Source organism: Zophobas morio, unplaced genomic scaffold (assembly GCF_036711695.1).
Source record: "Zophobas morio isolate AGI-343-1 ecotype UQ-CSIRO unplaced genomic scaffold, CSIRO_AGI_Zmor_V1 ptg000038l, whole genome shotgun sequence".
NCBI classification, from domain to species: Eukaryota; Metazoa; Arthropoda; class Insecta; order Coleoptera; family Tenebrionidae; genus Zophobas; species Zophobas morio.
This window is the reverse complement of record NW_026972143.1, coordinates 1,891,599-1,916,414: the sequence shown is the minus strand read 5'-3', so window position 1 is coordinate 1,916,414 and position 24,816 is coordinate 1,891,599. Positions and strand designations below refer to the sequence as shown.

General features: G+C 32.7%; 4 protein-coding genes across 5 annotated transcripts; all 4 read right to left on the bottom strand.

Moving 5' to 3' along the window:
• Nucleotides 1-1,516: 1,516 nt before the first annotated feature.
• On the bottom strand, nucleotides 1,517-17,449 carry LOC135140168 (rhomboid-related protein 3-like). 2 transcript variants are annotated; one of them, XM_064070595.1, is made up of 4 exons: nucleotides 16,926-17,449; nucleotides 2,296-2,786; nucleotides 2,030-2,243; nucleotides 1,517-1,867 (listed from the first exon to the last, which is right to left on the bottom strand). In XM_064070595.1, the coding sequence occupies exons 1-4, from the start codon at nucleotides 17,061-17,063 to the stop codon at nucleotides 1,562-1,564; spliced, it is 1,149 nt and encodes a 382-aa protein (XP_063926665.1). In that variant the 5' UTR covers nucleotides 17,064-17,449; the 3' UTR covers nucleotides 1,517-1,561. The 2 variants fall into 2 exon arrangements, with proteins under 2 accessions (XP_063926665.1, XP_063926667.1); XM_064070597.1 differs by lacking the exon at nucleotides 16,926-17,449 and adding an exon at nucleotides 2,888-2,984.
• LOC135140172 (zinc finger protein 64-like) lies at nucleotides 2,920-3,878 on the bottom strand. Its single transcript, XM_064070601.1, has 2 exons — nucleotides 3,797-3,878; nucleotides 2,920-3,744 (listed from the first exon to the last, which is right to left on the bottom strand). Exon 2 carries the CDS (start codon nucleotides 3,733-3,735, stop codon nucleotides 2,920-2,922), a length of 816 nt encoding a protein of 271 aa, XP_063926671.1. The 5' UTR covers nucleotides 3,736-3,744; nucleotides 3,797-3,878.
• Nucleotides 3,884-5,724, bottom strand: LOC135140167 (zinc finger Y-chromosomal protein 1-like). The gene is made up of 2 exons (XM_064070594.1): nucleotides 5,477-5,724; nucleotides 3,884-5,429 (listed from the first exon to the last, which is right to left on the bottom strand). The coding sequence occupies exon 2, from the start codon at nucleotides 5,399-5,401 to the stop codon at nucleotides 4,016-4,018; it is 1,386 nt and encodes a 461-aa protein (XP_063926664.1). The 5' UTR covers nucleotides 5,402-5,429; nucleotides 5,477-5,724; the 3' UTR covers nucleotides 3,884-4,015.
• On the bottom strand, nucleotides 9,309-11,018 carry LOC135140023 (zinc finger protein 711-like). The gene is made up of 2 exons (XM_064070394.1): nucleotides 10,806-11,018; nucleotides 9,309-10,757 (listed from the first exon to the last, which is right to left on the bottom strand). The coding sequence occupies exon 2, from the start codon at nucleotides 10,745-10,747 to the stop codon at nucleotides 9,356-9,358; it is 1,392 nt and encodes a 463-aa protein (XP_063926464.1). The 5' UTR covers nucleotides 10,748-10,757; nucleotides 10,806-11,018; the 3' UTR covers nucleotides 9,309-9,355.
• Nucleotides 17,450-24,816: the final 7,367 nt, after the last annotated feature.

The window sequence follows — 24,816 nt, the reverse complement described above, 5'->3', positions numbered from 1 at the left end:
ATCCAGAAGTCAAAAATGGAAAAGTCGAAGAACAGAAATATTGAAAAATCCCAAAACTGAAATACGGAAAAACTGAAAAATGAAAGAAAAACTGACGAATCGAAAAACTGAAAAATCCCAAAACTGAAATATCCAAAAACTGAGAACCTAAAGAATCGAACAATAGAAAAATCAAAAACCTGCAAAATCGTAAGATCGAAAAATTGAATAATAAGTACACTGACAAATCCCAAAACTGAAATGTCCAAAAACTGAGAAATTAAAAAATTGAAAAATTGAGAAATCGAAAAATCAAAAAAGTGAAGTTAAAAAATCGAAACCTGAAAAAATAGAAAAATTGAAAAACCAAAAAACCTGAAAAATCAATTAATTGAAAAATCGACAAATAAAGGGTTTATAAAAGCCAAAAATTGAAAAATCGAAAAATTTAAAAATCGTAAAATTGAAGAGAAAAACTGAAAACCGAGAAATTGAAAAATTGAGAAATTGTAAAATCCAAAAATTGAAAAATAAATAGAAGTAAACTGAAAAGTCCCCAAACTAAAATTTCGAAAAACTGAGAATTCGAAACTTGAAACAGCAGAAATTATGGTCGAAACCGGTTAGGATGTATATCAGATCACAGATCGTGGCTTATAAATCAAATCGTTTCCGAACGCTTAGAGTCGACATTGGCCTGAGTGCGCTCTGGTCTGTAGATCAAACAAGTTCTCAGACCACGAACTGTAATTCGTGTGGCCTGAATTAAAGTGAAGGAAACAGTAAGCAGCTTGTAATATTCTGGTAAATCTAGTGTCAATTTGTCGAAAGTACAACGCGTCGATATTTTATTCCTAGTTAGAAACAAACACTGTTGCCAACACAAGTCGAGGACTTCCTCCTTACATCTACTAAAGCAAATTTGATTTCGATAACCGTCAATTGTTGATTATCTCGATTTTTAAACCCTTCTGCAAAATCGATCACCGCTTGTTGAACAAATAAAGCTTCATTAGTTCTTGAAGAGGTTATAACAGAGAACATAGAGAAGCGACATAGAGGCTGATTTTGCAAAACCACCCTTATTGACATTGGAGTCTTCAACCACCAAAGGCAAGCTCCAAATTTAAATAGTCGATGCCAATAAAACCTTGCTTCACTATAATTGTAATTCGTGTAACCTGAATGAAAGTGAAGGAAACAGTAAGCAGCTTGTAATATTCTGGTAAATCTAGTGTCAATTTGTCGAAAATAAAACTCGTCCTTAAAAATATTATGACATTTCTTCTAGTTACTTTTATGCCTAGTTATTGAGAAGTCCTCAACCGTCATTTAATTTAAACTATGGTGCTTCTCTATGTTCTCTGGTTATAATATAACTATTGAAACTAAAATACACAAACGATGTCTTCCTCAAGGACCGATTTCATTTTTTGAATATATTAATGATACACCGTAATTAATCTGAACTCTCTTTTACTGTTGCGGACGACCTCAAAACTACTTATTCCTTTACTGCGCCAATGAAATTAAAACACAATTTTGTAAATTTTTATTAAAAAAAAAAACGTAAAAAAACAATTTAAGTTTGTTTGGGGAAATAACCAGTGTAGAAAGTGTTCCAACAGATTCCGACCAACATCAATATCACATAAACAGCCACGGCAATCCACCACATCACGTTCTCTTTCTTCGTCAGCTTCAAGTTCTTCAAAGCAACTATACCGACCAGGAGACCCGCCACAGCCCCGGCAAAATGCGCAACGTATCCTATATGTTCCTCCATATTGGCCCAGTAGCGATTATAGATGGAAGTACCGACGTCAACGCCGGTTATAAGAAGGAAAATGATGAGTTGGACTGCTGGGAAGCTCATTTCTGACCAGTTCTGCAAGAACACAAACGAAAACTAGTTATAACATATAAGAGAGTTGTTTTTTTATTAGAAAAAAGTCGTCTCGTGTTATGTTGGCAACACTACCGGGTTTGTTTAGTTTGACAGTTAAAATCCACAGCCTACTAGGCGATTTTTTTGATCTTATAGTTTTACCATGATTATAGTGGCAATGTGCGCCGTGATAAGAGAGTAGACGCCGCCACTGGCCCCCGCCAACTTAGACGTCGGATCCGTGATAGAAGTCCCCAACGACCCAGCCACCACCCCCGCGAAGTAAATCACCAGAACCCTCCACCACCCATGGACCATTTCCAGCGGAATCCCAATGAAGATTTGTACTATCAAGTTGACCACCAGATGGAGATGCCTTCAAGCAAAAATCAGCCAACTTGACAACACCAAAAACGACTAAAACTCACCCTATATGCACGAACATGTAAGTCAAAAACCTCCAAAACTCGTATCTCTTCGCCGGGTCGTAAATAAACAACATCGCCATGGGCCCCGCCGCATACTTCGTGGAATTGGCCTCCTTGGCCTCATCAATACAGAAAAAAATTATCTCGATGACCGAAATAATGATCATCCCGAGTCTGGGGGGGCAACACGAATATTCGTCTTCGTACAGAGTTTGCAGATCTGGTTCGTCGTCCCATACTCCTAGCTTCTTTCGGGGGACCACGAAATTCACGTACTTGGTCACGTATCGGCCGAAAATCGAGCGAAATTTCGGGTCGTTGACCATGTTTACGAATTCGATGTAGTTTAGGCGGCCGTCGTGGTCGGCGTCGGCGATCTGGTGGATTTTGCGGACCACATGGGACGGGATGGGATCTTCGGTTAGGCTGTTTCTGCGAATCATGGTCTGGAGCTCCTGGATTGTGATGAATCCATCGTGGTCGATGTCGGCCTGTAAAGAAAAAAGAGGGATTTTTAAATTTGAACTAGTTGGGGTTTTTGGTGACTAGTGTTGGCATTAACCGTAACTGTCAAAATCATAGCCTACTCTACCTTTGAACTCGCCAAAACTCGAACTAAAAACTTCAGTGGCGTTTATTTATGTGTCTATTCAACGACGATTTTCGCTTAGATTTGAACACACATTGTTGACACTCGTACCACTGAACGTCCCCTTCGTCCAAATGAAGCGCATTTATGTGCTGCTTTAACGGAGTACTTAGTTTGGACTTGTAGGGACACTTGTCGCATTTGTACCACTTGACATCCTCTTCACCCAAATGTCGCACTTTGATGTGTCTTTTCAAAGTCGAGTTGTCTTTAGCTTTGTAAGGACACTTTCCACACTTATACCACTTGATGTCCCCTTCGTTCAAATGTCGCGCATTTATGTGCATTTTCAAATTACCTAAACGTTTAGTTTTGTATGGACACATTCCACACTTGTACCACCTCATGAACCTCCTATCCACACAAAGACCCTTCAAGTCAGACCTTCGTTTAACCTTGTATGGACACTTCACACAGTGATACCAAATGCTGTCGTTGTCACTCAAGTGTTTGAAAATTTTGTGCTTCCTGCAGTTTGTTTCAGTGTTTTTTGGACACTGAGTGACATGTTGGAGCCACTTTAGTGAAAAATAAGTGTCAAAGTTGCACACTTGACAAACATAATTGTTGAGGGCATTGTCCCCCTTCGGGGGACCATTTTGACTGTCTTGTTTAATATCGTGGCACTTTAGATGTTGTTGGAATAGAAATATTAGTCGAGTTTGGAAGGTGCACTCTCTGCAAGTGTAAGCTTCAAGGTTAGAATTTGTGCAGTCGAAAAGTGACAACCGGTGCACGTTTTTTACGGGGGCGCAGGTCCTAGAAAAGTCTGAGTGTTGCAGCGGCAGCATTTAGCCCGTCTAAAAGTCAAGGGGGCGTTTTTATATTAGTATTGAATCGAGTTTTTCTCACCTGTCACTTTTGGGTTAACATAACCTCATTTTTTTTTAATCACGACTTTTGTTTGCTAATAAAGTTGTTATATTGTTGTAATATCAGTTTTTCGTTTAAAACTTTACAACCTACCACGTGGTACCCCACTGATAACAAAAATAATAGTTTTCTTATGATTAAGAAACACCCATTTAATGATGTATGCAACACACAATACACACATGTATTCACAACAATCTACACCGCATGCTTATTCTTTACGTGCTTTTTCAAAGTCGAATACTGTTTACCTTTATACGGACATTGTTTACATTCATACCATTTAATATCGCCGTCTTTTAAATGATACGCGTTTACGTGATTCTTCAAACAAATCTTATTTTTCGTTTTAAATGGGCACTTTTCGCATTCGTACCACGTGACTTCCGGGCCGTCCAAATGGTGGGTGTTTATGTGGACTTTCAAACTATAGCTAGCTTTAGCTTTGTATGGGCACTTGTCGCACTTGTACCATTTCATGTCCTTTTCGTCCACGTGGTGTCGAGACACGTGGCGCTTCAAAGTCGACGCTAACTTAGTTTTAAATTGGCAGTCTTGGCACTGGTGCCACTTAATATCGCCTTCGTCCAAATGCCTCAGACTTACGTGTCTTTTCAAAGTTGAGTTGTCTTTGGCTCTGTAGTCGCACTTCTGGCATTCGTGCCATTTAATGTCGTGCTCGGCCAAATGCCGCACTCGTATGTGTCTGCTTAAAATGAAAAAGTCTTTAGCTTTGTAGGGGCACTTCTGGCATTCGTGCCACTTAATCTCTTGTTCGTTTAAATGGCGCAGTTTCACGTGTCGTTGCAGAGAAAAATTGTCTTTAGCTCGGTGTGGGCAGTGGTCGCATTCGAACCACTTAACGTCTTTTTCGCACAAGTGTACGTTGATGTGTCTGTTTAAAGTCGACTTTTTTTTACACTTGTAGCGACACAACTTACACTGGTGCCATTTAACACTTAAGTCGTTCGAATGGTGAAACTTAGCCTCGCACTTTTGTCTACTTTTAAATGTACACTGTTTGCATTTGTACCACCGGTGCCCGCTTTTATCCACACTGTGTACACTCATATGCCGCCTTAAGCGCCGTTTCAGTTTAGATTTGTATTCACAGTTGGCACAGTGGTGCCAACGCACCTCATCGTCGTTCAAATGTTTAAGCATTTTGTGCTCCTTCAAGTAGTGTTTATACTTGGTCATAAAATCGCACTGGTCGCACTTGTATAAAGTAAAAACGTTCAACAGATCTTTGTCGGTGTTCCAGATTTCAACCATTGTCAAACACGTTGTCGTGTGTTGGAGCCATTTCAACGAAAAACACGTTTCGAAGTCGCACTTTTCGCAAACGTATTTCTGGATTGTGAATTCGTCGGTCGGTACAGTCGCTGCGTGTTCCTGGAGGTGTTGTTTGAACACTAGGGTCAATTGTGTCTGAAAATTGCAGTCTTTGCAGTGGTAGGTTTCGATGTCGGTGTTTTCACAGTTGAAACTTGGTGGTAGTGGGTGGCGTTTGAAAAAGGATGTAAAATAGGGGCACGCTTTTTTGGGGGTGGAAAATGCCTCTGCGTATTCCAGAATTGACATTTTGATTGTCTAGTAGAGATTGATAGAACTGTAAAATTAAATACAATGTTTGCTTTGGGTGGTTGTTACTCTAACCTCAAACTTTTCACTTTTGAATTCAGTTATGAATTCACTAGCTGTAATTAGTTAGTGCATTTTTAAGCGATGTTTGAGTGGTTTTGGGTGAAATTGTACAAAATGGTTCGAATTTTGGTATTTGTAAATATACCACAAACAATGACAGCCAGGGTTGCCGCCACATACTCGCACGAAAATTCCCCAATTCTTGTCAAAGAGGTTCAATTTTTGGCTTGTTTTTTACTTTGAACACGATACTCAAAAACATGTTTTTTATTTATTGTAGGGAAATAAGGATTTTGCAATTAAGCTCCGTCCCTTTGGCTCACGACGAATAAAAAAATCATCACAATTGTGATACAGTGTGCTTACATTTTGCTTTTTTTTCTTCTTAATATACGTATCTTTTCACAACAAGAAACTTAGAACATTATGGGGTGGAGCCTAACTGCAAAATCGATATTTCCTTATACAAATTTAACATTTTAAACATGTTTTAAGTTTCATGTTGTTAAAAGAAGTCTACACATATTAAGAAAACAAGGCAAAATGTAGCCCGGCCCACCCACCCTATCTCAATTGTGATGATTTTTTTTATTCGCCTTGAATCAAGAGGGCAAAATAGTTATTTCTTTCCAAGAAATTAAAAACATGCTTTTCAGTATTGTGTTGTTCAAAAAGTACTAGAATTAAGACAAAAAGGGAAAATATAAACCCCGCACACCCACCCCATCTCAATTGTGATGATTTTTTTATTATAAGAAACTTGAAACACGTTTAAAATGCTAAATTTTTGTAAGGAAATATGGATTTTGCAATAATTAGGCTCCACCCCTTGGTTTGCCAACCAAAGAAAACTTCGTTACTAGTTACATCAGGGCTTAATCTTTGGCTTTAATTTTTTCTTAATATACACAGTATTTTTTTAATAACACGATATTCAAAAACAGGTTTTTAATTCCTCATACAGAAATAAAGATTTTGCAGTTAAGCTCCGCCTTCTTGACTCACGGCGAATAAAAAAAATCATCACAATTGAGACAGGGCGGGTGGGCGGGGCTACATTTTGCCTTGTTTTCTTAATATGTGTAGACTTATTTCAACAACGTCAGCGAGAACAGCAATTGCAACGGGACCTTAACGTCAACAGCAAGTTTATAAAATCTACTTGAATCCGTGCTGAGTTTTTAACCTAAAAATTCGAACTTTTGTAAAGAAAAAATTGTATGACATTTTGAAACTACAAAGCCGAATGTCCTAAAATTTTGGTTTCAGGTTATAACCATAGAAAATCGTTAATTTATTAACTGATGACGTCATCTCAAAATTTTGCCGACTAAATCCTATCTAAAATATGCTAATTTGACTCTATACTGGTAGCTTATAAATAAATTTGTAGTTTTTATAATTACTTATACAGGTGCCACAAAAAAATTAATGAATGAGTCAGTCTGTTTGATATGTATAGGGTGAGATACTAAGCGCGTCTAGAAGAAGAAATAGAAAAAAGTCATAATCCAAAGTTGTACTAAAATTATTTTTAACTGTACAGAGTGTTCTGTTCTTAAGGCGTAACACACAACTTGCTTTTTTAAAATGAAGCACCCTATATATTTTCATATATTTTGATTGATCTCTTCTTAAATTTTACAAGCACAATTTATTGTTGAAATTACAATGCGACGTTGCCATGTTACTCCAATTTTCTTGAAATTTTTAGCAATGGAAGGGTTACAAAAAAATCATAGTGGAGTTATTTTCAAAATCTGTCTTACAACATTTTGCAGACAGATAAAAAAAGCTACACGCTTTGTTGTGATATACATGAGATTAAAATTTCATATACAGAGTGTTTATAAAAATGTTTTCATTATTACAATTTTCAAACATCGATATTTCATTTTTTCCAAATAGAACAGCCTTGATTTTATTACTGCGTCTTATTCTATTTTTTGTTTTAGAACTGTTTATAAACACTCTGTATGTCCTAAGAAGCCGTCAATCAAAATATGTAAAAATATATAGGGTATTTTATTAAAAAAAAAGTTACGCGTTACGTCTTAAAAAACCACGACTACGTATATTAAGAGAAAAGGCAAAATATAAGCCCCGCCCACCCACCCTGTCTCAATTGTGACGATTTTTTTTAATCGTCAAGAGCCAAAGCAGCGGAATTTAATTGCAAAATCTTTATTATTTCAAAGGCAAAGATTAAGCCCCACCCATTTCTGCCCTGATTCAAATAGTAATGAAGTTTTCATTCGTTGAAAAACCTAGGGGCGGAGCCTAATTGCAAAATCCTTACAAAAATTTACCATTTTAACCGTGTTTTACGTTTCTAAGAATAACAAAATAATTACAATTGAGTTGGGGTGGGTGGCCGGGGTTTATATTTTACCTTTTTTTCTTAATATACATAGTATTCTTTGAACACGATACTCAAAAACATGTTTATAATTTCTTGTAAAGACATAAGTATTTTGTAGTTAAGCTCTGCCTCCTTGGTTCAAGGCAAAATATAAGCTCCGCCCACCCGCCCTATCTCAATTCAGATGATTTTTTTATTCGTGGTAAGCCGAGGGGCGGAGTTTAACTGAAAAATCCCTATTTCTCTACAAGAAATAAAAACATGAGTATCGGAACGAAACACCCAATATATTTTCACATATTTTGATTGATCTCTTCTTAGATTTTACAAGCACAATTTATTGTTGAAATTAAAATGCGACGTTGCCACGTTACTCCAATTTTCATGAATTTTTTAGCAATGGAAGGGTTACAAAAAAATCATAGTAAAGTTATTTTCAAAATCTGTCTTACAACATTTTGCAGAGAGATAAAAAAAGTTACGCGCTTTGTTGTGGTATAAATGAGATTAAAATTTCATATACAAAGTGTTTATAAAAATGTTTTCATTATTACAATTTTCAAATATCGATATTTCAGTTTTCTCAAATAGAACAGCCTTGATTTTATTACTGCGTCTTATTCTATTTTTTGTTTTAGAACTGTTTATAAACACTCTGTGTATCCTAAGAAGACGTCAATCAAAATATGTAGAAATATATAGAGTATTTTATTAAAAAAAAAAAACAGAAGTTACGCGTTACGTCTTAAAAACACGACTACATATATTAAGAAAAAAGGCAAAATATAAGCCCCGCCCACCCACCCTGTCTCAATTGTGACGATTTTTTTTAATCGTCAAGAGCCAAAGCAGCGGAATTTAATTGCAAAATCTTTATTATTTTAAAGCCAAAAATTAAGCCCCACCCATTCCTGCCTTGATCTAAAGAGTAATGAAGTTTTCATTCGTTGACAAACCTTGGGGCGGAGCCTAATTGCAAAATATTTACAAGAATAAAAAAAATCATTACAATTGAGTTGGGGTGGGTGGGTGGGGTTCATATTTTGCTTTTTTTTCTTAATATACATAGTATTCTTTGAACACGATACTCAAAAACATGTTTATAAATTCTTGTAAGGACATAAATACTTTGTAGTTAAGCTCTGCCCCCTTGGCTCAATGCAAAATATAAGCCCTGCCCACCCGCCCTGTGTCAATTCTGATGATTTTTTTATTCGTGGTAAGCCTAGGGGCGGAGTTTAACTGAAAAATTCTTATTTCTCTACAAGAAATAAAAACATATTTTTTAGTATCGCAATTTGATTGGTTGAAAAACCTTCATAAACCACAAGTGCAAGAGTATGTTATTTAAGGAAATTTTAAATGAGAGACGAAAATGGGGGACCACTTGTTTCGTACTCTAGGGGTCACGAAACGTCAAAAAAACATAAAAGTGGATATAAAAACGAAAAAGTTACTTTTTTACTAATAACACTCTTGTGATCACAGAAATGCCTTTTATTCCTTATATTATATAAAAATATCCAGTCTCACTCACTATCTACGCTTTTACAATGCCTACTCCGCACATGTTTTTTTAAATTCGAATTTTGTTTGCTTTTAAATGGGCACTTTTTGCACTCATACCATTTAATATCCGCCTCTTTTAAATGGTACGCATTAGTGTGACTTTTCAGACAAAACTTCGTCTTGGTTTTAAATTGGCACTTTTCGCACTTGTACCACACAATTTCCTCTTCATCCAAATGGTGGTTATTTATGTGCACTTTCAAGCTACAACTCTGTTTAGCTTTATATGGGCACTTTTCGCACTTGTACCATTTAATGTCCTTGTCACCCACGTGACGCCTCGATATGTGACGTTTTAACGTCGACGCCAACTTAGTTTTAAACTGGCACTCTTGGCACTGATGCCACGTGACTTCCTGTTCATCCACATGTCGCAGATTTACGTGTCTTTTCAAACTATAGTTGTCTTTGGCTTTGTAGTGGCACTTCTGGCATTCGTGCCATTTAATATCTTGTTCATCTAGGTGGCGCACTTTTACGTGTTTGTTTAAAACGGAACTGTCTTTGGCCTTGAATGCGCACTTCTGGCACTCGTGCCATTTAATATCGCGGTCGTCTAAATGCCGGAAGTTTATGTGTCGTTTCAAAGAGGAGTTGTCTTTGGCTTTGTGTGGACACAGGTTGCATTTGTACCATTTAATGTCGTTTTCGTGCAAATGGCGTGCTTTTATGTGTTTGTTTAAGTTAGATTTTTGTTTGCATTTGTGGGGACATAGTTTACATTTGTGCCATTTAATATTTGGTTTGTCTAATAAATGGTGCAATTGTAGTTGGCTTTTCTGATTGGTTTTATACCACTGATTGTCTTCGTTGTGCATTTTCATGTGACGTTTTAAAGGGCCTTCTAGTTTTGATTTGAATGCACATTCTGTGCAGTGGTGCCAACTTATTTCGTCGTCGGTTAAGTGTTTCAGAATTTCGTGCTCTTTTAAGTAGTGTTTGTATTTAGTGGCGAAATCACAGTGGTGACATTTGTACAAAGAAACAATTTTTGGGGCTAGAAAACACGATGTGGTGTGTTGCAGCCATTTTAGTGAAAAGTGACTTTCAAAATGACATTTTTTACAAATATACTTGTGGCTAGTAAAATCGTTTTCACTTTCTTTTTTAATGTTACAGGGTTCCTGAAGGTGTTTTTTGTACTCTAGGGTTAGTTGTGTTTGAAAGTTGCACTCTTTGCAGTTAAAAATTTCAATGTCGGTGTTTTCACAGTTAAAATGTGGCAACGGAGAGTGGTGACGTCTGACGTGGGTCACCATTGAGCAAAATGATGTCGTAACGTAGTGACAAATTTTGCAGTGGCGTGGATTCTTCGCTTGTCCAGCAAACTCCTCTGAGTATTTCAGTGACATCTTGACTGGCCTAAATTCATGTTAGGTTTATTATGAGAAAGTTCGCGTCTTCTCTCACCTGGTATTCTCTAGATTCAAGACTCCTGAATCAATCTAACCTCAAAATTTTTCAGCCACTCAGGTTTCTGATTATCGGCTAATTTATGAATTATTGTAAGTGGGGGTATTTTCACACAATATTATAATCGTTTTTCGAGTAAAATAGGCGCAATGTCGGTCTAATTGTTTCGAAATGTTGATAAATTAACTCAAAATGACATCCAGCGCTGCCAATCACTGCAACGAAAATTCCATGTGTAGTAATAAACGCGATGCCAACCGTGATTACAATGTTACTAAATTTCCAAATGATTTATTTAATTTTTAGGATTTCTTATAATAATAAATGGTTTTGTTAGATTGTCACTTGTATTTGTCTCCACTTTTGGTCCCCTTGAATTTGGAATTGCCACTGAACAGTAACTTTTTAGTTGTGAGTTTGGTATGCAGTGATTTTTCCATTGACGTCATCAATTTTTCGGAAGGGATGTAAAAATTTTTGTCGCATTGCGTCATCAGTTTGCAAAAGCCAAGACAGAGAAGTTTGTGCTATTGTTTGGAAAATGATCAACAAGATAGAAGAGATAAGATATGACACGTAAATAAATAGACCTTGTTTTTGTAGTAAGACAACAGATTTGAAATCAAATCTGGGAAATTTAATTAATTTTTAAGAAAAGAAGTGAAAAAAGAAGTGAAATATGTAGTTTCGAGGTATTAATTGTTCTAAAATTTGTCTACTGATTATAAAAACGAAAAAAAAAACAAGAAAGTTAATTTTTTTTAGGCTTGATTCTCGATTTTTAAATTTTAGATTTTTCAATTTTTTAATTTTCTGATTTTCGTTTTTTTAATTTTAAATTATTCAAATTTTCAAATTTTAAGTTTTCGATTTTGGTCTACTACGATTTTTCAATTTTTGGATTCTTCGATTTCTCGATTCTTAAAATTTTCGATTGGTCAAGTTTTGAATTCTTCAATTTCTCGACTCTTAAAATTGTCGATTTCTCAATTTTTTTATTTTTCGATATCTCAATTTTCCGATGTTTCAGTGTTACTGATTTTTAAATTTTCCGATTTTCAATTTTTCCATTTTTCAATTGTTAACGTTTCTTAATTTTTGTTTTTTATTTATAAATTTTCCGATTTATCGATTTTTTGATTTTTCAACTTTTCGATTTCTTAGTTTTTCAATTCTTCAATTTTTCGGGCTTTCAGGTTTTTGATGTTGCAATTTGTCAATTTCTAACTTTTCGATTTTTCGATTTTGGGCTATTTCGATTCTTCAGTTTTCCGATATTTTAATTTTTCAATTTTTGGACTTTTCGACCACTCCATTTTTCGACTTTTTGACTTTTCGATTTTTCGGTTTTCTAATTTTTCGATATTCGAATTTTTCAGTTTTTCGAATTCCCAATTTTTCGTCATTTTAGTTTTGGAATTTTTCAATTTTCCTATTGTTCAGTTTTTCGATTCGTCAATTTTCCGATTTTTCGATTTTTCGACTTGTCAGATTTTTCGTTTTTCGATTTTTAAATTTTAGGTTTTTCAATTTCTGTTTTTCGATTTTTTTCATATCTCGTTTGCTTGATCTTTCGTTTTCGACTTTTCGGATTTCGATTTTTTGGTTTTTCGATATTTCAATTTTTCGGTTTCTCAATTTATCGTTATTTTAGTTTTTCAATTTTTCGATTTTTTTAAATTTTCGATTTTTCGATTTCTCCATTTTTCAGTTTTTTTATTTCCCAATTTTTCGAGGTTTTAAATTTTCGATTTTTCGATTTCTCCATTTTTCAGTTTTTCTAGTTCTCAATTTTTCGATGTTTCAGTTTTGAGATTTCCGATTTCTCGATTTTTTATTTTTACGATTTTTCAACTTTCCGATTTTTGAATTTTAGATTTTCAATTTTTGGATATTTCAGTTTTAGGATTTTTCAATAAATAATTCGATTCGATTTTTAGATTTCTCGATTTTTTTGATTTTTCGATTTTTCAGGTTTTTGATTTAGGAATTTTTCGATATTTTAATTTTTGAGTTTTTAAAATTTTAGGTTTTTCCCAATTTTTCAGTTTTTCGATTTTTTAGTTTTTCAAATTTTCGATTAATAGATTTTTTCAATTTCCAGATTGTTCAGTTTTCGATTTTTAAATTGTAGGTTTTTCAATTTCTGAATTTTTCGATTTTTTAATGTTTCGGTTCCTAAGTCTTTAGCTTTTCGACTTTTCGAATTTCGATTTTTTGGTTTTTGAATTTTTCAATGGTTCAGTTTCTCGATTTATCGATTTTTTTTTTAAATTTATCTATTTTTAAGTTCTAACTTTTCGATTTTTCGATTTTGAGCTATTTCGATTTTTCAATTTTTCCATATTTTTGTTTTGGGATTTTTCAATTTGTAGATTTTTTTGCATTTTCGATTTTTAAATTTCAGATTTTTCAAAATTTCAATTTTTCAACTCTTCAGTTTTTCGATATTTTAATTTTTCAATTTTTAGACTTTTCGACTTCTCAATTTTTCGACTTTTCAATTCTTCGGTTTTCCAATTTTTCAATATTCCAATTTTTCAATTTTTCGAATTCCCAATTATTCCTCATTTTAGTTTTGGAATTTTTCAATTTTCCGATTTTTCAGTTTTTCGATTCGTTAATTTTCCGATTTTTCCATTTTTCGATTTTTCGACTTTTTTATTTCTCCATTTTTCAGTTTTTCTATTTCTCAATTTTTCAATGTTTCAGTTTGGCATTTTTCAATTTCCCGATTTTTCAATTTTTCTTGTAATTCTCAATTTTTCGATATTTTACGTTTAGGATTTTTCTATAATTCGATTCTATTTTTAGATTTTTTTGATTTTTTAATTTTTAGATTTTTCAGGTTTTCGATTTTACAATTTCCGGATATTTTAATTTTTGAATTTTTAAAATTTTAAATTTTTCCCGATTTTGCAGTTTTTCGATTTTCCAATATTTCGAAGTTCCGATTTTTTACTTTTTCGATTTTTTGATGTTTTCATTTCACAATTTTTCAATTTTCCGACATTTTAATTGATCAAATTTCAAAATTTTAGATGTTTCGATTTCTCAATTTTTCAGTTATTCCATATTTTTATTTTTAATTTTTCGGTCTTTAGTTTTTCGATATTTTAGTTTTTCAATTTTTCGATTTCTCGGTTTATTGAGATTTCAGTGTTGCAATTTATAGATTTTGGCTATTTCGATTTTTCAATTTTTCCATATTTCAGTTTTGAGATTTTTCAATATTTCAATTTTTCTTCAATTTGTCGATTTTTTGCGTTTTCGATTTTTAATTTGCAGATTTTTCAAAATTTCAAGTTTTCGATTCTTTCATTTCTCGATTTTTCGGTTTTCTAATTTTCTGATATTCCAATTTTTCAGTTTTCCGAATTCCCAATTTTTCGTCATAATTTCCCGATTGTTCAATAATCAAAATATCCATAAACCGAGAAACCGAGAATTTCAAAGTTGAAAAATTGAAAAACCAAAAAATCGAAATCCGAAAAGTCGAAAACGAAAGATCGAGCAACTGAGATATTAAAAAATGAAAAAACTGAGAAATTGAAAAACCTTAAATTTAAAAATATAAAAATGAAAAATCCGAAAATTCGCAAAATCAAAAATCCAAAATTTAAAAAATCGAATTGGAAAATTGAAAAATTGATATTTTGAAAAATCTGAAATTTAAAAATCAAGAAAGCAAAAAATCAAAAATCAATACAGCCCAAATCGAAAAGTTAGAAGTTAAAAAATAAATAAATTTAAAATAAAAAAAAATCGATAAGTCGAAACACCGAAATCTCGATAAACTGAGAAATCGAAAAATTGAAAAACTAAAATATCGGCAAATTTAAAACCCGAAAAATTAAAAAATAGAAATATCGAATAACTAAAAAAATCAATAAGTCGGGAAACCGAAAAACTGAAAAATTCCAAAAATAAAATGACGAAAAATTGGGAATTGGAAAAATTGAAAAATTGAAACATTGAAATTTTTCAAAATTAGAAAACCGAAAAATGGAAAAGCGGAAAAGTTAAAAAATCGAGAAATTGGAAAGTCTAAAAACTGAAAAATTGAAGAATCGAAAAACTGAAAAATTTGAAAATTTAAAAATCTAAAAATGAAAAATTCGAAAAGTCGAAAAATCGGGAAATCGAAAAATCCAAAATTTAAAAAATCCAAAAATTGAATAATCAAAATATCCATAAAGCGAGAAAGCGAGAATTTCAAAGTTGAAAAATTGAAACCTTAAATTTAAAAATAGAAAAATGAAAAATCCGAAAATTCGCAAAATCAAAAATCCAAAATTTAAAATATCCAAAAATTGGAAAATTGAAAAATTGATATTTTGAAAAATCTGAAATTTAAAAATCGAGAAAGCAAAAAATCAAAAATCAATACAGCCCAAATGGAGAAGTTAAAAAATAAATAAATTTAAAATAAAAAAATCGATAAATCGAAACACCGAAGTCTCGATAAACTGAGAAATCGAAAAATTCAAAAACTAAAATATCGGCAAATTTAAAATCCGAAAAATAAAAAATAGAAATATCGAATAACTGAAAAAAAAATCAATAAATCGGGAAACCGAAAAATTGAATAACCAAAAAATCGAAATCCGAAAAGTCGAAAATCGAAAAATCAAGCAACCGAAACATCAAAAACCGAAAAATTGAAAAATTGAAAAATGAAAAATCCGAAAAGTCAAAAATCCAAAATTTAAAAAGTAAGAAAATTGAAAAATCGGAAAATTGATGAATCGAAAAACTGAACAATCGGGAAATTGAAAAATTCTAAAACTGAAATGACGAAAAATTGGGAATTCGAAAAACTGAAAAATCGGAATATCGAAAAATGGGAAAACCAAAAAATCGAAAAGCCAAAAAATTTATAATATTTTGGAAAATCTGAAATTAAAAGTCGAAAAAGCAAAAAATCGGTAAATTAAAAAATGAAAAAATCGAAATCCGAAAAGTCGAAAATCGAAAGATCGAGCAACCGGAACATCAAAAAACCGAAAAATTGAAAAACCTAAAATTTAAAAATCGAAAAATGAAAAATCCGAAAAGTCAAAAAATTTAAATATATTTTGGAAAATCTGAAATTTAAAAATCGATAAAGCAAAAAATCGGTAAATTAAAAAATGAAAAAATCGAACTCCGAAAAGTCTAAAATCGAAAGATCGAGCAACCGGAACATCAAAAAATCAAAAAATTCAGAAATTGAAAAACCGAAAACTTGTATTTTAAAATTTTTCGATTTCTCACTATCTCGATTTCATATTGTCCCCACTTGTACCGAACGCGACCTTTTCGAATTTGCAGGATTTGTTGGGCTTCTTTTCAGGGGCGAGGAAAGTTCTCTCCAAATAACCTTCGACCATTTTTTTTCAATTTTTAATTTTTAGACTTTTTTCTCACGATCTTTTCTCACATAACGTCGTTGCAATTTTGATAACCATCGATATTGAATTAATGATTACAGCACAATGTATGACTTTATAGAGTTAATCCACTCATATTGATTTAATGATTACAGTACCGGATTTACAATTTATAACTCTAGAAAATCTATGACGTAATGTCAAAAAAATTATTTTTAGATGCATCTACAATTACGCAACGTGATCATAAAAGCCACTAGTAAATCAAATTGGCTTTGACATTCCGTGGATTTGCCGCCTCGTTGTGATGATTGATTGACTACTCATCGCCCGTCGTAAACATCAATCATCACGAAATTTTCAGACGATTTTCCAGAGTGTGCGCTTGCATAATAGTTCTGACACTCATCTCAAAAGGACGGCGACGTATTTTTTGACATGTGTCAATTAGTAATAATTAATAAACGTTAATAAACAAATAGTTCCCACCCTTAACATTGTCGTATTACTGGTTGCATACCCTTCCAAATATCCAAACAATTCTTGCTGTGGTTTAATTTTGGAATCCACAACGGTTGCTAACACTAAATTTAGCATCAACATTTGTTACTTTGAGAGTTCAAGGGGTTAATTCGTCTAATTTAAATAATACCTCATTCATACCTTATCTAACTGTTAAATTCGTAAAGCAAATAACCCAACACCGTCTACTTTGCCCATGAATCACACCTCAAAATCCACTTACCCTATCAAAAATGCTTCTAAAATACTGCACAGTGGGCGACGTGGGGGTGTGGATCTGGTTCAACGGAATATTAACTTCGTCATCCCCATCCATCGTCGAGGAAATCCTCAACTTCAATTTCCCGTCGTTCGCATCCATGCCTCACACACTAATAACCGCACTATCGATACCTTATCTCTTTATCAACACCGCATTCGAAAAGCCAAGGCGCCCTCCACCAATTTTAAAAATGCTATCATCGCTGATAACGATTCTGCGTTCCACCGGTATCCCGTTTTCTCGAAAACCTCGTCTTTCGCCTCTTCTTCAAAAAATTGCTTCTTTCTGTGGACAGAATTTTAAGAGCAATTAAGCGGTGATTGTTTGTGGGATGATAAGAGCCCGCGACGGTCGCGTGCTATTAAAATCGTGTGTTTAGATACTCTAAGCAAACTCAGTACAATGAACGACGGAATTAAAGGTTTCAGGATCCTTGACATTTATCGCTTGTTCCGGTGTAAATGATATTAGATTTTTTATGAGGTTGAAGAATTCGTTGCTTTGTGACTGAAAAGACCGGAATTACATCTCACGGAATGTGGACTAATTGGGAATTTCCTTAGATGATTCATTGTGTTGCAAGGTTGTGAAAACGGATAATGAACGGGAATTACGTTGAGATGTGGATAAATATATCCGCTTGGAAATGTGTCGAGTAATAGTGGATTGTCGTGTGTTTAAATGTTTATTCGAAAATTTGAATGGACCAATAAAACGTGATGAGGAGATGACGTAATGTTGCGCGCCAATCACAAATCGATCTGATTGCTGTCTCGATAATAAATAATTTAAAGATCGCATTGCATTAAAAAATGTAATCGAATATTTATGATTAGATAAACGATCTTTATTTATTCAAAAACCTGGAATTGCTCAAGGCCACTTTGGGGCTGCTATTGTTTGGTAAATTTATTACTAATTAAATTAATGTAATTAATGTGTTTACGGGATTACGGGCACCTTCAAATCTGCTTTAATTGACAGTTACAACTGTATATATTAATAGTGTTTTTTGTCTTGCGCAGGGGTCTCGCGCAGTGTATTTTGCGTGGGAAATTTAAATCTACGGCAAAAGTTTCTCAAGTGTCTCGGGTTCCTCACATTTTTTAAGTTTCTAAAGTTTTGCAAGTTTCACAGGTTTGTCAGCTTCCTTATCTTTTTTAATTTGGTCAAATTTTTGAAATTATCCTGATTAAAAACCCTTTTTAAGTTTTTTTAATTGCCACTAATGCTTCTCAATTTTCTAAAATTCCTCAAGTTTGTCAAACATACGAAGTTTCTAAACTTTCTAAAATGTTCAACTTTGTCGAGTTTTTAAAGCTCAGGTTTTTAAGTTTTCAACTTTTTCAGGTGTCACGGGTTCCTCACATTTTTCAAGTTTCTAAAGTCTCGCAAGTTTTTCGCGTTTCTCAAGTTGCTTATGCTTCTTAATTTGGTCAAATTGTTCAAATTTCTGGAATTTTCTAGTTTAAAAACACTTTCATTTTTTTAAATTGGAACTAACGCTTCTCAATTTTCTAAAAATCCTCAAGTTTGTCAAAGATACAAAGTTTCTGACGTTTTTAAAATTTTCAACTTCGTCAATGTTTTTTAAGGCTCATTTTTTTTTAAGATTTCAAGTCTTTCAGCTTTCTCAAGTGTCTCGGGTTCCTCACATTTTTTAAGTTTCTAAAGTTTTGCAAGTTTCACAGGTTTGTCAAGTTCCTTATCTTTCTTAATTTGGTCAAATTGTTAAAATTTCCGAAATTTTCCTGTTTAAAAGCCCGTTTTAAATTTTTTCAATTGCCACTAATGCTTCCCAATTTCCTAAAATTTTACAAGTTTGTCAAACATACGAAGTTTCTAAACTTTCTAAAATGTTCAGCTTTGTCGAGTTTTTAGAGCTCAGGTTTTTAAGGTTTCAAGTTTCTCAGGTGTCTCGGGTTCCTCACATTTTTCAAGTTTCTAAAGTCTTGCAAGTTTTTCACGTTTCTCAAGTTGCTTATGCTTCCTAATTTGGTCAAATTGTTCAAATTTCTGGAATATTCTAGTTTAAAAACCCTTTAATTTTTTTAAATCGCTACTAATGCTTCTCAATTTTCTAAAAATCCTCAAGTTTGTCAAAGATGCAAAGTTTCTGACGTTTTTAAAATTTTCAACTTGGTCAAAGTTTTTTAAGGCTCATTTTTTTTTTTTTAAGATTTCAAGTCTTTCAGCTTTCTCAAGTGTCTCGGGTTCCTCACATTTTTTAAGTTTCTAAAGTTTTGCAAGTTTCACAGGTTTGTCAAGTTCCTTATCTTTCTTAATTTGGTCAAATTGTTCAAATTTCTGAAATTTTCCAGTTTAAAAACCCGTTTTAAGTTTTTTCAATTGCCACTAATGCTTCTCAATTTCCTCAAATTTCACAGATTTCTCAAACATACGAAGTTTCTAAACTTTCTAAAATGTTCAACTTTGTCGAGTTTTTAAAGCTCAAGTTTTTAAGTTTTCAAGTTTTTCAGGTGTCTCGGGTTCCTCACATTTTTCAAGTTTCTAAAGTCTTGCAAGTTTCTCGCGTTTCTCAAGTTGCTTATGCTTCTTAATTTGGTCAAATTGTTCAAATTTCTGTAATTTTCTAGTTTAAAAACCCTTTAATTTTTTTAAATTGTTACTAATGCTTCTCAATATTCAAAAAATCCTCAAGTCTGTCAAAGATTCAAAGTTTCTGACGATTTTAAAATTTTCAACTTTGTCAATGTTTTTTAAGGCTCATTTTTTAAGGTTTCAAGTCTTTCAGCTTTCTCCAGTGTCTCGGGTTCCTCACATTTTTTAAGTTTCTAAAGTCTTGCAAGTTTTTCGCGTTTCTCAAGTTGGTTTTGCTTCTTAATTTGGTCGAATTGTTCAAATTTCTGGAATTTTGTAGTTTAAAAACCCTTTAATTTTTTTAAATTGCCAGTAATGCTTCTCAATTTTCTAAAAATCCTCAAGTCTGTCAAAAATGCAAAGTTTCTGACGTTTTTAAAATTTAAAATTTCGTCAAAGTTTTTAAGGCTCATTTTTTTAAGGTTTCAAGTCTTTCAGCTTTCTCAAGTGTCTCGGGTTCCTCACATTTTTCAAGTTTCTAAAGTCTTGCAAGTTTTTCGCGTTTCTCAAGTTGCTTATGCTTCTTAGTTTGGTCAAATTGTTCAAATTTCTGGAATTTTCTAGTTTGAAAACCTTTTCATTTTTTTAAATTGCTACTAGTGCTTCTCAATTTTCTAAAAATCCTCAGGTTTGTCAAAGATGCAAAGTTTCTGACGTTTTTAAAATTTTCAACTTCGTCAAAATTTTTTAAGGCTCATTTTTTTAAAGTTTCATGTCTTTCAGCTTTCTCAAGTGTCTCGGGTTACTCACATTTTTTAAGTTTCTAAAGTTTTGCAAGTTTCACAGGTTTGTCAAGTTCCTTATCTTTCTTAATTTGGTCAAATTGTTCAAATTTCTGAAATTTTCCTGTTTAAAAACCATTTTTAAGTTTTTTCAATTGCCACTAATGTTTCTCAATTTTCTAAAATTCCTCAAGTTTGTCTAACATACGAAGTTTCTCAACTTTCTAAAATGTTCAACTTTGTGGAGTTTTTGAAGCTCAAGTTTTTAAGGTTTCAAGTTGCTTATGTGTCTCGGGTTCCTCACATTTTTCTAGTTACCAAAGTCTTGCAAGTTTCTCGCGTTTCTCAAGTAGCTTATGCTTCCTAATTTGGTCAAATTGTTCAAATTTCTGGAATTTTCCAATTTTGAAATCCTTTAATTTTTTTAAATTGCTGCTAATGCTTCTCAATTTTCTAAAAATCCTCAAGTTTGTCAAAGATGCAAAGTTTCTGACGTTTTTAAAATTTTCAACTTCGTCAAAGTGTTTTAAGGCTCATTTTTTTAAGGTTTCAAGTCTTTCAGCTCTCTCAAGTGTCTCGGGTTCCTCACATTTTTTAAGTTTCTAAAGTTTTGCAAGTTTCACAGGTTTGTCAAGTTCCTTATTTTTCTTAATTTGGTCAAATTGTTTAAATTTCTGAAATTTTCCAATTTAAAAACCCTTCTTAAGTTTTTTCAATTGCCACTAATGCTTCTCAATTTTCTAAAATTCCTCAAGTTTGTCAAACATACGAAGTTTCTAAACTTTCTAAAATGTTCAACTTTGTCGAGTTTTTAAAGCTCAAGTTTTTAAGATTTCAAGTTTCTCAGGTATCTCGGGTTCCTCACGGTTGTCAAGTTTCTAAAGTCTTGCAAAGTTTTTCGCGTTTCTCAAGTTGCTTATGCTTCTTAATTTGGTCAAATTGTTCAAATTTCTGGAATTTTCTAGTATAAAAACCCTTTAATTTTTTTAAATTGCTACTAATGTTTCTCAATTTTCTAAAAATCCTCAAGTTTGCCAAAGATGCAAAGTTTCTGACGTTTTTAAAATTTTCAACTTCGTCAAAGTTTTTTAAGGCTCATTTTTTTAAGGTTTCAAGTCTTTCAGCTTTCTCAAGTGTCTCGGGTTCCTCACATTTTTTAAGTTTCTAAAGTTTTGCAAGTTTCACAGGTTTGTCGAGTTCCTTATTTTTCTTAATTTGGTCAAATTGTTCAAATTTCTGAAATTTTCCAGTTTAAAAACCGTTTTTAAGTTTTTTCAATTGCCACTAATGCTTCTCAATTCCCTAAAATTTCTCAGGTTTGTCAAACATACGAAGTTTCTAAACTTTCTAAAATGTTCAACTTTGTCGAGTTTTTAAAGCTCAAGTTTTTAAGATTTCAAGTTTCTCAGGTGTCTCGGTTTCCTCACAGTTGTCAAGTTTCTAAAGTCTTGCAAGTTTTTCGCGTTTCTCAAGTTGCTTATGCTTCTTAATTTGGTCAAATTATTCAAATTTCTGGAATTTTCTAGTTTAAAAACCCTTTAATTTTTTTAAATTGCTAGTAATGCTTCTCAATTTTCTAAAAATCCACAAGTTTGTCAAAGATGCAAAGTTTCTGACGTTTTTAAAATTTTCAACTTCGTCAAAGTTTTTTAAGGCTCAATTTTTTAAGGTTTCAAGTCTTTCAGCTTTATCAAGTGTCTCGGGTTTCTCAAATTTTTTAAGTTTCTAAAGTTTTGCAAGTTTCACAGGTTTGTCGAGTTCCTTATTTTTCTTAATTTGGTCAAATTGTTCAAATTTCTGAAATTTTCCAGTTTAAAAACCGTTTTTAAGTTTTTTCAATTGCCACTAATGCTTCTCAATTCCCTAAAATTTCTCAGGTTTGTCAAACATACGAAGTTTCTAAACTTTCTAAAATGTTCAACTTTGTCGAGTTTTTAAAGCTCAAGTTTTTAAAATTTCAAGTTTCTCAGGTGTCTCGGTTTCCTCACAGTTTTCAAGTTTCTAAAGTCTTGCAAGTTTCTCGCGTTTCTCAAGTTGCTTATGCTTCTTAATTTGGTCAAATTGTTCAAATTTCTGGAATTTTCTAGTATAAAAACCCTTTAATTTTTTTAAATTGCTACTAATGTTTCTCAATTTTCTAAAAATCCTCAAGTTTGCCAAAGATGCAAAGTTTCTGACGTTTTTAAAATTTTCAACTTCGTCAAAGTTTTTTAAGGCTCATTTTTTTAAGGTTTCAAGTCTTTCAGCTTTCTCAAGTGTCTCGGGTTCCTCACATTTTTTAAGTTTCTAAAGTTTTGCAAGTTTCACAGGTTTGTCCAGTTCTTTATCTTTCTTAATTTGGACAAATTGTTCAAATTTCTGAAATTTTCCAGTTTAAAAACCCTTTTTACGTTTTTTAAATTGCTATTAATGCTTCTCAATTTCCTAAAATTTGTCAAGTTTGTCAAACATACGAAGTTTCTAAACTTTCTAAAATTTTCAACTTTGTCGAGTTTTTAAAGCTCAGGTTTTTAAGTTTTCAAGTTTCTCAGGTGTCTCGGGTTCCTCACATTTTTAAAGTTTCTAAAGTCTTCCAAGTTTCTCGCGTTTCTCAATTTGCTTAAGCTTCTTAATTTGGTCAAATTGTCCAAATTTCTGGAATTTTCTAGTTTAAAAACACTTTAATTTTTTTAAATTGCTACTAATGCTTCTCAATTTTCTAAAAATCCTCAAATTTGTCAAAGATCCAAAGTTTCTGACGTTTTTAAAATTTTCAATTTCGTCAATGTTTTTTAAGTCTCATTTTTTAAGGTTTCAAGTCTTCCAGCTTTCTCAAGTGTCTCGGGTTCCTCACATTTTTTAAGTTTCTAGAGTCTTGCAAGTTTCACAGGTTTGTCAAGTCCCTTATCTCTCTTAATTTGGTCAAATTGTTCAAATTTCTGGAATTTTCTAATTTAAAAACCGTTGAATTTTTTTAAATTGCAACTAACGCTTCTCAATTTTCTAAAAATCTTCAAGTTTGTCAAAGATGCAAAGTTTCTGACGTTTTTAAAATTTTCAACTTAGTCAAAGTTTTTTAAGGCTCATTTTTTTAAGGTTTCAAGTCTTTCAGCTTTCTCAGGTGTCTCGGGTTCCTCACATTTTTTAGGTTTCTAAAGTTTTGCAAGTTTCACAGGTTTGTCAAGTTCCTTATCTTTCTTAATTTGGCCAAATTGTTCCAATTTCTGAAATTTTCCAGTTTAGAAACCCTTTTTACGTTTTTTCAATTGCCACTAATGCTTCTCAATTTCCTAAAATTTCACAGATTTGTCAAACATACGAAGTTTCTAAACTTTCTAAAATGTTCAACTTTGCCGAGTTTTTAAAGCTCAGGGTTTTAAGTTTTCAAGTTTCTCAGGTGTCTCGGGTTTCTCACATTTTTCAATTTTCTAAAGTCTTGCAAGTTTCTAGCGTTTCTCAAGTTGCTTATGATTCTTAATTTGGTCGAATTGTTCAAATTTCTGGAATTTTCTAGTTTAAAAACCCTTTAATTTTTTTAATTGCCACTAATTTTTCTCAATTTTCTAAAAATCCTCAAGTTTGTCAAATTGCTCTTGGACCAATTTTCAACAAAATGTTCGAAATTTCACTTAATACATTTTCTTGGAAATTTCGGGCCGCAGAAGTCATATCCGCTTTCATTTCATCGATAACTCCAATGGTTTTTCCAGAATCGTCCTTTGAAACATTCAAAAATATGCAAAATACCCCAATTTTCAACCAATTTTCAACAAAATTTTCGAAATTTCACTAAGTACATTTTCTTGTAGATTTCGGACCGCAGAAGTCATATCCGCTTTCATTTCTTCGATAACTCCAATGGTTTTTCCAGAATCGTCCTTTGAAACATTCAAAAATATGCAAAATACACCAATTTTCGACCAAAGATTTCAACAAAATTTTCAAAATTTCACTTAATACATTTTTTTGTAGATTTCGGGCCGCAGAAGTCGTATCCGCTTTCATTTCTTCGATAACTCCAATGTTTTTTCCAGAATCGCCCTTCGAAACATTCAAAAATAAGCAAATTAGGCCCAATTTTCCACCAATTTTCAACAAAATTTTCGAAATTTCACTAAATACATTTTCTTGTAGATTTCGGGCCGCAGAAGTCATATCCGCTTTCATTTCTTCGATAACTCCAATGGTTTTTCCAGAATCGTCCTTTGAAACATTCAAAAATATGCAAAATACCCCAATTTTCAACAAAATTTTTGAAATTTTACTAAGTACATTTTCTTGTAAATTTTGGGCCCCAGAAGTCATATGCGCTTTCATTTCTTCGATAACTCCAATAGTTTTTCAAGAATCGTCCTTTGAAATATTCAAAAATAAGCAAATTAGGCCCAATTTTCCACCAATTTTCAACAAAATTTTCGAAATTTCACTAAATACATTTTCTTGTAGATTTCGGGCCGCAGAAGTCATATCCGCTTTCATTTCTTCGATAACTCCAATGGTTTTTCCAGAATCGTCCTTTGAAACATTCAAAAATATGCAAAATACCCCAA